Source organism: Alosa alosa, chromosome 12 (assembly GCF_017589495.1).
Source record: "Alosa alosa isolate M-15738 ecotype Scorff River chromosome 12, AALO_Geno_1.1, whole genome shotgun sequence".
NCBI classification, from domain to species: Eukaryota; Metazoa; Chordata; class Actinopteri; order Clupeiformes; family Clupeidae; genus Alosa; species Alosa alosa.
The window spans coordinates 8790588-8803031 of NC_063200.1; the positions used below are offsets into that span (position 1 = coordinate 8790588).

Genomic DNA, 12444 nt, shown 5'->3' on the forward strand with positions numbered 1-12444 from the left:
GCGTCTTTGCGTGTAACCTAAACGATGGTGTCCACTAAGCATACCATGCTTATTTCGACCCTCTGCCCAACATAGCTCGGAGGTTGCAGTGATAATCGTGGTGATAGTGTCCAATGGACGTGGTACAGACAGCAGGGCTATAGAAATAGGGCTAATACAAAGTCACCCTCGATAGGAACTGATTTGACCAGGTTTATTGTAGGCCTTGTGGTTATAGGCCAGTAATAGTTTACTATTGTTGGTATAGAGCTATAACACCTATCTTAGGTGTTTTCCAGTTAATTTGTTATGTGGGTAATATGACAAAAAAGAAAGTAAACCTGCTCAAACATGTTCATCCAGTATTTACTGAAAGGTGCATAATTTGAGGTGCTTGCCATCCAGTGGCAAATTAGATGGGTAAATGTACCCCCTTCATAAACTTTTGTTTATACTCAAAGATTTTTACATTTACAGTAGGACTTTATCTCTGACCACTTTCAAGCCATGGCCTTTTGAAATGTTAATATAAAAATCCAATGGTGTTGCTTTCTTAACCCTGACGCCTATTGCCAGGTTTAAAAAAGTTATGAGAGGAAAATATATTTTTTTTTGTTTGAAACACACACATAGGCCTACCCGTTTTTATGCTTTTTTGTTTGTTTTTATAATTTGTATTAATATTTTTTTAAAATATTATTTTATTTATAAGCTACAAGGTTGCTAGCACAGGTGTCTAAAAATAGATAAAAAATACTTGCACTTTCTGTTTGTAGTTTTGTGTTTGAAAATACAGTATTTGAAAAAAAACATTGCATTTTTTGTATTATTCTTTAACACTGATGTGGCCCTCCAATCAGATGACATTGGCAGAAGTGGCCCCCAGCTCATTTGAGTTTGAGACCCCTGCTCTAGCTGATAGGCTACATCATTTGAGAGCAGTAGCCTACCAGGCGTCCAAGCTGCTTTGTGAAAATATAGGCCTATAGGGCTAGGCTACCACTTGATGGCAGTAGAGTACCCAGAGTGTAATATTGCAGTGATGGTACAAGCAAGTACAGGGCCTAATGTGTTAAAATGCTAAAACTGAAATGAACAAATCCCATATGTACATTCTCGGTACATGATTAGGCCTACTCCTACTTACATATATTGCTAGATCGGATATGATTTGAAATTAATGAAAAGGCTGTGCTCAATCGCAGTTCGACAAGGTCACATGTCCACCTGCTTTTTTCAGTGACGTTACAATGATAGGACAGGCCTAGGCCCACTTAGTAAATTGTTTCCCAGATCTACTCATTCTACCTGCAACATTATTTTAATGTCAATGTTTGCTAACTTCATAACAGATATCTAACTACCTCATATATCCAATCCTAGGCTAGGCTACTATCTGTATAGTACAGCTGGAGGTGCTGTTTAACAGAATGGGAGGTAGGCCTAAACCTGTAGCCTAAATAAACATGTCCCACGTCTTGTGTAATTAGCACTTATCATACGAGGCGCATTCGACTGGGACAACATAATAGTTAAGAACTAGAATGCAAAGTCATGCTTGCTCAACGTCGTGCTTTGAGGTTGTGTGGAGGAATGAGGGGTCCAATGTTGCTGCTTTAGTTCAGACACCCTGCAGGTTAACGCTTGACTTAAAACTTTCATTTGCTTCCTTGCCCAGCGTGCATCAAAGGCTGCCAGTTTGAATATCCGCCGCTTCTCTTAACCATTATCACAGGTAAACATACAGGACCTGCTGTTGCCAGAAAGAGTACTGGGTTTGTGTGGTAGCCTACACTGTGCCAAGACAGCGTAGGGTTGTACCAAGATCTTGTGGAGTGCCAGGTGCTTGAGGTAATTGGTCTGGCTGATGGCTTAACCTGTAGGCTAACTAAATTATTGTGTAAAGAAAGGCATTATCAGTCTTATATATTGAGTTTCAGAAGGTGCATAGTTTCAACGAATGAAAAAGGAAGTTCAAATTGTTAATATATCGTGTGCAGTATCACAACAGTATGCTTTCTCTCCTTTTTTTATTCCCTCTTTATCTCTTGTCATGTGAAAATTGCTTGTAGGCCTAAGTGATGTTATTTTTTAGCATGTTATCTACTAGCAAATATGATAATTTAATTTGCTACTGAAATAAGGCACTGTTTATGATTATGTTGACACCTCTTGAATATGGTCAAATTGGAAATCCAAATTGGATTATGTCATAGAACTTAGTCAGATGTGACAATGATAGATATGGTTATGGATACGCTTTTGTCCAAAGCGACATACAAATACAAAACAATATAATACTTAAATTTAACAGGGAACAAATTAAAATGTTGGTCAGACTGATCCCTCCTCCACTATATCCCTCTACTGCTGAGATGTAGTGTATGTGGTGGCTTGCCAAAAAGCAGATGTAAACATTGTCGAGGGATAGACCCTGTGACAGCACCTTTCAGCAGGACCAGAGCGTGATGCAACTCCTGCTTGTGGCCATAGTCTCAGTGGTGACGGCTGTCATCTGATACAACTTGGATATGACTCAGTCTGTGCTTCCAGAGCAGACCCATGCGCAGCTGTCAGAGGGGGACAGAGACGTGTCTCAACTGGTCAGGACTGAGATACACACAGCACACAGCGTGCAGTTCACAGGAGCAGCAGAGGGTCACTGGTCAGAAATACATAGGTGAGTCACCGTAGTGCTGAGTCTGGGGACCTGTAAATAGCATGTTGGCGAATGTCACAGATGATGTTTAATATGATGGCCGGGGCAAAGCTGAGCATGTCTTGACTAAAACAACAGTATTTTTCAGAGATATAGATATTCAGGTTTTCATAGGTTTTTTTGTGCAGTCTGCTTATTTGCCAAGTATCTTCAGAATAATATCTTCATCAGAATATATTGTAAAAGTATCTAAACACCGTATTTACGTCTTGTGTGAATCCATTGAAAATGCATTATGCCTATCAAACTGTGGTTATTTGATATTTTACAGTTCTTTTACAGGTCTTCATCATTCTAAAACTCTTTGCGTAATTCTCCTGAATTTTTAATTGTCAGTTGTTGTAACATTTCTCTCCTGTCCTCATTCCTTTCTTGTTTAGTATTTAAACATACAATCAGGTGAGGTCTAAGACTATTTCACGTCATGATCTAAGTCAGGTCCATGGTATGTGTCAACACTGGAATCTCACCAAATAAGCAGATTCTTTCCCTCTCCTCCTCACTTTTGTAAACACATCCTCCTCTGGATCTCCCTCCTCATCGGTCAGAGGCAGCTATTGCTTAGGCTCTCTCTGTACTGCCCACTGACCCTCACTGGTCTCCTCTAGTGGATGATTTGTGACTTCTGTATACAATACATATGCCCTCGACTGGCCATCAGTGTGCACTCATATGCTCATCCTTAAAGTACTGGCGCCGCGTACAGTGCTGTTGTCTGTTATCTAACATTGTTAGTCTGTGATGACCCCTGGTGACCGGTGTCCTGTGACTCAGGGGTCAGAGCCTGTGGGACATGGATGTCATGGGAACCTAAAGGATGAGATTGTTATGTGGCCGGGGTCTCCACTCAGGCTCCAGCCCCCACGCGTTCTCACAGGGCCGGCCGTGGAGTTTATTTGCTTTAGGATGGCTCCCTCTGTTGCCTTAATGACATTGTGTGTCACTGAGGTTGCGTGTTTGTCAATCCAGGGAGTAAGGAATACAGTACAGTCAAATGATGGACACCCATGGAAAAAAATATTTCAGTATTGCTTACGATATTACAGAATACACATTGTGAAGAATGATGGATGTCTGTTGAGCTTCACACATCTGTGAAACCATGGTACTAGGGTTTAAACAACAGGAAGTAATTTGATTATTAGCAACCAATCATCTGTGAGTGACAGTCATTATTACATCTTACTCAATACAGTTAGTTATTCCCCGGAGACAAGAAATACTGTTTTCTGATTGGCTAATAGGGGGACTATTAATTCTGTATATTGGGATACCTGTGAAGTAGATCTGGTAAAAATGTTTATTCACTGTCCCATATAAATGCTCTTTCATAAACATGTAACTATAACAACCATAGTAAACAGTGGTTGAACAAGCAACAAACAGGCTTTGCAACAGCGGAACCAAATGTAAACAAGTGCCCACCATCATCCATCTTCACAACAAAATCTGGTTCTGATATATTAGGATATATTTGAGAGTTTTGAGTCATTGATGACGACATCAGGCAGTTAAAGCTAGCGACTGAGAGATGATTCCTGGCAAACACGTCAGTTGTACTTCCTAATTGGAAGAAAGACAGCAGGTGGTGATTGAGAAATTGGGGTTTGACCAAGCCCTTAAGCTAAAGGCTGTGGTGGAAGTGGAAACCAGCTGAGTTGGAATAGTTTGTGTAAGATGACCACAGCTTGTGTTAAAACTCCCAGAGCTTCTCTCAAATTTGTTTTGAGAACTCGGTTACAGTATATTGTTGCTAAAATAGTCATTCAGACAGAAGTACACTAGAAAAATGGTGCGGGGCTTTTGTCACCGTTCAGTAAAGCACACACTGATCAGTTCTGATTTCCATTTCTGTGTAAACACATTTTATTCTCACTTTTGTATGGATGTAATGGAGGGGAAAGCAACCATATTCTCACATTTTCAGCAAGAGCCAGATTCAGATAGAATAGAATCAACATTTTGTGGATATACGACCTCTGTCGAAACATGAGAAATCTGCAGTGACATAGTATTTTTAGTTCCTTTTTGTGTGTCCTTTACAGGAACAGGATGTACTGTAAGTCCAGCGAAGAGGAGAAACCATTAGAGCCTTGTGTTGAGGGTGGAAAATGCCTGGGGTGTCCTTGTGGATAGCAGGATCATAGGAGCAGTAATGGTTGCTTTTGTGAAAAAGAATAGGTTGAATCAGGCTTGTCTTCATTCTCAGAGTACAAATCTATATTTGGAAAGACCATTTTATTCATAAACAAACTATTATGAATAGGAGCAACAAACCATAAGCTGTATATATATTTAACTGATGTGTATAGCGATTTACTTTACTGGACAATCTTGTTAACCCCCTCCCCTCTCTCCCTCTCTCTCTCACTCTCAACTCCCCTGGTTGAAAACACTATTGATAGTTGTAAACCTCCGGCATCCTCATTGTAGTTTGCCATAAACCCGTTCAGACAAAAGCAGCTGGGAGTTTTTCATGTTGGTTAATGATGTAACATTGTTATCTATAACCAGAAACTTGTTGTGTCTATCAGTGTGGAAGCCAGTGTCCGCCACTTGATAAAATATTTTTTTAAAGTCATTTGAAAAGTCAGAATTCTGAGATACTAAGTCAGAATATTGAGAGTCAAATTTCTGAGACTTTGCATTGCATTGACACTTCTTATCTCAACAATTTGACTTAGGATCTGAACATTCTGACTAAGTAGGCCAATCTCAAAATTTCAACTTAGTGTCTCAGAATTTTGACTTAGTTTGTGGCTTATTCTTTTCTAAGTGGCAGAAATATAAATATTGCAAATAGTGCAATAAAATGTGCAAATTTCACATAAGACTCATGGGACCATATTCTTGGCTGTATTCCTTTGCACTGCAAACTCAAATTGAAGGATTCAGATGCAAAAGCCTCTAAATGCCACCTATGTCAAAAATGAGATAAAGATGGTGAGGGGATGCTCTCCACACATAGTATACGCTAATCAAATAATTTAACTTCTAAACCCACTAAATACCACTCTCTTCCTGGTCTGAAATATCGATTTATAGGCAAAAACCTATAGGAGCCTGAATTTAAATGCTCATTTAAAAGAAAAGTGGTCAGACGGATTTAGAGGGTTTGCTCTAGTAACTCCATTGCCCTGAGCCTGGCTTCAGCTGTTTGACCTGAAAGTCTCCTTGAGGGCTGTGGGAACCTTGTGGTCAACAGCTGTGGCACAGTGGGCAGCACGTGCACATCATCAACACGGAGGCCCATTGTAACCATGGTGATTAATGACACCTGAGTGTCTCGGCATCTCTCCTCTCTCGTGCCGTTAGCTGGGATGTAATGGAGGGGAAAGCAACCATATGGACACAGTGTGTAGTGATGACCTTTGCCACGAAAATATGTAAATATTTACAAAGACTTGTTGTTTTAAATTCTGTTGATAATATTTCTGAACAGTGTGTTTACTTAGAATTTTGCAATTAAAAATGACACAGGGAAGGTAATATACTAATTACTTAAACAAAAACAAAGAAAGGGAATTTGTAAATACATCTACAAATTATCATCAAATATTTAGCTGTTATAGCAGGAAGAAATACAAACATCTAATGAAGAGTTAAATTCTTTAGTCAACAACTGTGGTAGTGTGGCAGTTATCAGGAAAATGTTGGGATAGCTACAGGTATACAACTTTTATCTAGAAGAGGATATTCCTGGGAAGGAACCCAGGTGCCTCATTCTTGGCCCAATGTAACAGTGAACCCTTGTGTATTATGTTCTCTTGAAAAGATGAACATCATAGTCTGATACCCATGACCAACAGCAAGGTGGTTTTCTGAATAATTTAGGGTGAAAACAAGTTTATAAATTGGCAAGAGTTTGACTTTAATGTTGTCAGATGATGGTAATTCATGTCCTTGATAGCAGAGCCAGGCAGCCACAGCTCCTGGGGCAAAACTTAGTTTTCTGATGAAATTGTGTTGGAGCCTCGTGCTGTAGAATCTTTGGTAAAGCCACAACTCTGTATAGATTTTTATTCATGTCAGTCAGAGCTCATCCCGAGAGTTCTTCACTTGTGAAAAGATATGAATAGCAGTCAGTGCCAAAGACATCAAAGCATCTGCTTTGAAATATATCACTCTTATTTGCTTACATGTACTGTATACCTGTCTAATATCCAGTTAAATTGCTTTTAGTGAGACTCCATGTGGGTGTTTTCAACTCATGTTTCATTTGGATGCTGTATTAATATATCAATCTTGTGGGGTTAAGATTATTCTCATCCAAGTCTGTTGTCCAAGTCATCCAAGTCTGTTCTATTGTTGTGATGTTGCAGAATGTGGATATACATCATGTTCTCGCTAGAAATGTTATCTATGGTTTAGAAGATAAGGAGTTCCAGGAATGTCAAAACTCTGGAATGTAGTGGCGGATGGCTAGCCATACATATTTGACATGTGTATGCATGTGTGTTTGAAGCTATGGCTTTCTCTGCCTACTACCTTTATTCTTTGTACCTTTTTGCATGAATACACAGTAAGTGTGTTGTATGCGTCAGTGCCATTGACTTATGGTGGGTATGTGTTCAGCCAACATAAAGTGACCAATAAATGAATGCAACAAAAATACAATTTTGAAACTATATTTCAAACACAGAATTGCAGGTTAAATTTGAGACATTATACAGATCAGGATTTTGAATCAGTAAAGTAAGTGATAGTATGACAAACAGCTATTACTTGACTGCAATATGTCATCTGTTCATTTTGGAAAGTTAATTGAATGGATATGTAACCATTGTCATCATTGCATATTAGCTCCTAAATTGGTTAGTCTGTGTCAGGAATAATACATATTTGTTAACTGTTACTACAGTATGTTAATACATATTGTGTATAGCCTATGCTTGTGTGTGAGACCCAGAGATCCTTTGAGACCCCCTTCTGATTCACCCTATAAGTACAGGAATGTCAGTGCTATAAATCTATGCAGCAAACATCACACACTTCCCACTGTCCCCTATACAGTGTGTGTTCAGCTGGTGCAGTGGCTGGGCGAGGGACACACACACACACACACACACACACACACACACACACACACACGGCCCCTCCCCTGTTTGTGCAGGCAGTTCCCCATCAGTCACCTCTGGCTCAGACAGACACAGGACCTAGGCTAGGATCAGGAACAGCATGCTGTCAATCACGCGTGACACTCTCGCCTCTCTCCTCTGCTGGGCGACCAGCCCAATGTCCCCTGTGCAGGGGCAGACGTTTTGATTCCACCTCATAACCTACTTGATGCCTTCATCTCACTGAAACACTGTGAAGTGTGGGTGTACTTGACTATAGCAAGGATGAGCGCACAAGTCAGTTGTATATGTCAGTGGGTGATTGGAGTGTAGTGAGGGAAAGCAAGCATGGACAGGTGAGGTGATGCAGGTATGGGACTTACGATAATGATGTGGTATGTGTGGAAACAACTCTCCTCACCGGGAATCAGCAACACACTGGAATGTATGTGGAAATGTCTGTGGGTGTGAGCATGCACACGTGTGTGTGTGTGTGTGTGTGTATCTGTGTCTGTATGTGCATGCATGCTATCATGTGTGTGTGTGTATCTGTGTCTGTATGTGCGTGCTATCATGTGTATACGTGAGTGTTGTGTGCATGTCTGTGTTAATGAGTGATTGACAGGTATGTGAGGTCAACAGTAGGGGCTTACCCCAGTGCTATGCTCTCACTCCAGGGAACACACAGACTGTGGGGGGACCTGCTGCTGCCTCCAGAGAGAGAGAGAGAGACGGAGCTCTGACTTTGTGACTGACTGTGACTGACAAGCTGAGTTAGTGAAAAAAGTGTTTGTATTTGTACTTGGTGGTGGGAACACTCTGCCAGACTTGTGTGTTAAATCTGAGAGTGTGAAGTGAGTGATTTTGCAGAAGCTGAAAACATGACTTGTCTCACGACATGAGATTTTACACACACACAACACGCGCAACACACACACACACACACACACACACACACACACACGCACACACACGCACACACACGCGCACAAACAATCTGTAGTCACACCCCTTCCTTATCTCTTTCCCTCTCACACACTGCCTGTCATGCTTCTGTGTTTATGAACATAATTTGGGCTGGTATATTGTGTGTGTGTGTGTGTGTGTGGGGGGGGTAATGCAAGTGCACACACATGGGCTGCCCCTTGAGCCCCTGGTGGCTTTGCTCGGCTGATAGTGGCTGCCGTCCCTCGAGAGACTCGGTGCATGCAGATGGTCTGAGCAGTCAGGGGAAAAGTTTATGACAGCCCTCGCTCTCTCCCTCCTCCCCCCTTCTCTCTTTCTCTCTCTCCCTCTCTCTCTCTCTCTCTCGCAGTCTGGTTCACACTCTCCCCTCTCAGTCTGTACGCTTAGGCACATGGAGGTGACTACAGTGTTGGATCTCCTCTCTCGTTTGGACTGTGCTGTTCTCTGAAGAGTGTGCCAGTGGATTTTACGTGTGTGCTGTGTAAGGAGAGACCGAGAGCGAAGAGGACAGTGAAACTGCGTCTGGTGAAGAGTTGGTTTTCAGAGGTATGCACTTCTTTGAGAGCAGTCTCTGCTTTTGTTTACATGCCAGTGTAAACTCCCGTGCTTGACTTGTGCGTATGAACTGCATCTGGCAATAGGTACACCTGTGCAGTAGTATATGTGTTGTTTAGGAAGTTAAAGTTTGTGACTACATATAGTAAGAGTGGTTAAGTGTTGCAATCTGTGGTTAGTGTATTTCTGTGTGTGAGTGTGTATGTGTTCGTTCATGTGTGTGTAAGTATGTCTCTGTCCGTGTATGTGTGTAATGTTTAGAGGTCATATCTCTTCACTGGACAGGTCTTCTCACCCCTTTTCACTCATTATCAGAATGGCAGAGAGAGGGTCGCAAGCTATCAGTGTGTATGTGTGTGTTGTTGAGTTGTGTCTGTGTCCATGTGTGTGCACTATGACAGGGATGACTTGTCTGCTTCTGCTGCTTTCTCTCTTATCATGTCTATGTATAAACCTTCTTCATGAGGAGAGCAGTGTTTTGTGTGTGTGTGTGTTTGTGTGTGCATGGTGATGGGGGGTCTAACGGTCAGATTTTCATTCGTCAGATGTTTCTGAGTCAGGGACTATTTCTGTGTGTGTGTCATTTCCCCTGCACACAGAAACCCATGCCTCCTCAAACTGTGCTTTTGAGCTGGTTTCACTTCTCTGCACCAGCAGTGCCAATTACTAAGCTGTTGCAGCTAGAAGCCAACTATTTTCAGGCATAAAAACACAGCTTAGGGAATTTCTGGATTGGGTTGTGGTAGACAAGTTTCTCTTGAGAGGAATTTCAGTGGGATTTGGTGACATTTTAATCGATTTCTTGCTGCCAGACTTGTCACCAGTGAGAAGAGGTATTGCTGTTGATGACTGGATTGGTAGAAGTTCTGTAACAGACTGTAACGCATCTAAGTAATGATCAGATAAATGTCCAATGAGATGGGAGGACATTGGAGACGGAAGGGAGTCAAAATTGAACTACAAGATGGTCATATAATATGGGGTACAGTCTGGCTTGTGTTAAACTTGAATTTCAAGGACACCAGAAGTATTTGGTACTTTCAAAGAAGCAAACACAGAAACAGAGACGCTGACACACGACACACACACACACACACACACACACACACACACACACACACACTTGGGTCTCACTCTTGTATACTATTCACAGACGAGAGAAATCCATTTGGTGCTGAATGTGGTGTATCAGGTGTCCTGGCTGTGTGGAATGTGTGTTTGTGTGAGTGTAACATCAGAGGGAGGGTGATGTCTCTGTCACTGTCCCATGGAGCTCTCCCGAGGGCACGGAGTGGGTCTTTGTGCCTGCTGTAGACACAGAGGGGAGCCAGGGAGAGGGGCCGGGCACTGAACACTGGCCGGGCACTAAAGATGGCAAGAAGCACATCAACCGTTGGGGGGTGGCGAGCACTTGGTATGTCTTCACCATAGGAACAGGGGGACTGAAAGAGAAAGACTTGAGAGAGAGACATAATGAGTGAGAGTAACAAAGAGACTCACACACACACACACACACACACATACACACACATACACATACTGTATACACACACACACACACACACACACATACTGTATACACACACATACAGAGAGAGAGAGAGAGAGACCCTGGATGGTAGACATTACTGTCGGGTTGCAGGAGCTGTGCAGAGGTGTGAAGGAAAGGCAAAGATTGAGAGCTCTGGTGCAAGCGAGGGGGGGAGGAAGGGAGGGAGGGAGGGGTGGATGAGGGAACGACAGATAATGAAGGTAAATAAGCGTCGGAGAGAGAGAAGAGGAGTGCGGCGCTAAGGGAGAGTGGAGGGGAGCTGCGTGAGGAATGTCTGCAGAGCCTGGGCTCCGCTGCAATACCCTGAGATCAGGTTGCTGTCAGCTGTCGTGGGCGGCCAGGTCCAGCTTTGTGATATCTGTTCATCCTGAGGAGAGGAAGAGAGGGAGGGAGGGGTGGATAGAGGAGGAGGAAAAAGAGGGATATAAAAATATCAATACATTCTGTACTGTATGTATGTAGGGAGGGTGTGTTTGAAGTTATGTAGATGAGATGTGACACTGAAATTACAATGGGATCTGAAAGTGATATATATAAGTGGAGTGCTCTGAGATTAGACTCTATGACATGACAGAGGAGGACCCACACAAGTGCAGTATGGGACGGCAGGCTTATTTCTAGAGTTGTTCAGCTTTATTTGACTGCTTTATTCATACGGTGGGATGGGAGTGGGAGGTGCACGCAAATACACTGCAGTGGAAACTCAAAGATAGCTCCTGATTTTAGGGTGTTAACTCCATAATAACAGACAAATCTATTTGTTTGTACAGAGCCTTAGGACTGTGTGTGTGTGTGTGTGTGTGTGTGTGTGTGTGTGTGTCAGTGAGTGTGTTTATGTGCAGGCTCACCAGGGATGTTGGTGTGTTCTGTGCTCAGAGTGTCTCTGCTACTGAACTCCAGCCAGTTCGTGGCCCGTATTGACTGGAGTGCGCCCAGTAAAACGGCCCCGTCAGATGCAGTTATCTTCAGGATGCTTCCTGTTTTGTCTGGAAGACCAGTGGCTTTGTCCGAGACATATCATCCTCTATCCTCCTACTTTAAAAGTTCGAACACAGCATGACTGGACACTGGACAGCAAGTCCTCGCTTTCCTCGAACAAAACAACTGAGTAATGATTTCCTCTGACATTTCCATAATGTCTCCTCACACACGTTGACACAATCATGTCTTTGCAGACGAAAATAGACAGCTCCTTTTTTCCTTTTTTTCTATGATGTATTCTCTAACTGGCAGAGGCTCATTTCTCCATGTCTCTGTCATGCATGACTCAGAGTCCAGGGCCTGCTTTGTCACAGGCTGCATTAGCAAGAATCCAGCAGACTTACTGGGGAGAGTAAAGTACATTTAACCTGTGAATCAGTTGCTTGTGTTAGTTTCAAATGGATTCATGGAAGCTTTCAGAAGACATTTAAAGACATTTGAAGAGTAGAGCAAGTGGAAAGAGTATGCGGGTATATGGGAAGTGTTAGATATGTAAATCTCCTGTACAGTGTAAAGGAGATCTGGAAGTTCTAGAGAGAGGTACAGTAGAGGCCAGGGGTTCTCATAACGATCTCCCTTTTCAGACAAAATATTGAAAAATCACCCAGAAGTGTGAAGCCGCAGTGCCTTGCCCT

At 42.4% G+C, this 12444-nt stretch overlaps 1 protein-coding gene across 1 annotated transcript in view; it reads left to right on the forward strand.

Moving 5' to 3' along the window:
* Positions 1 to 1638: 1638 nt before the first annotated feature.
* Positions 1639 to 12444, forward strand: part of arhgap24 (Rho GTPase activating protein 24) — a 91860-nt gene continuing 81054 nt past the window's right edge. Inside the window, 2 exon segments of the mRNA XM_048258538.1 lie at positions 1639 to 1714; positions 2533 to 2659. Coding sequence (XP_048114495.1) covers positions 2542 to 2659 — 118 coding nt within the window. The 5' untranslated portion in view covers positions 1639 to 1714; positions 2533 to 2541.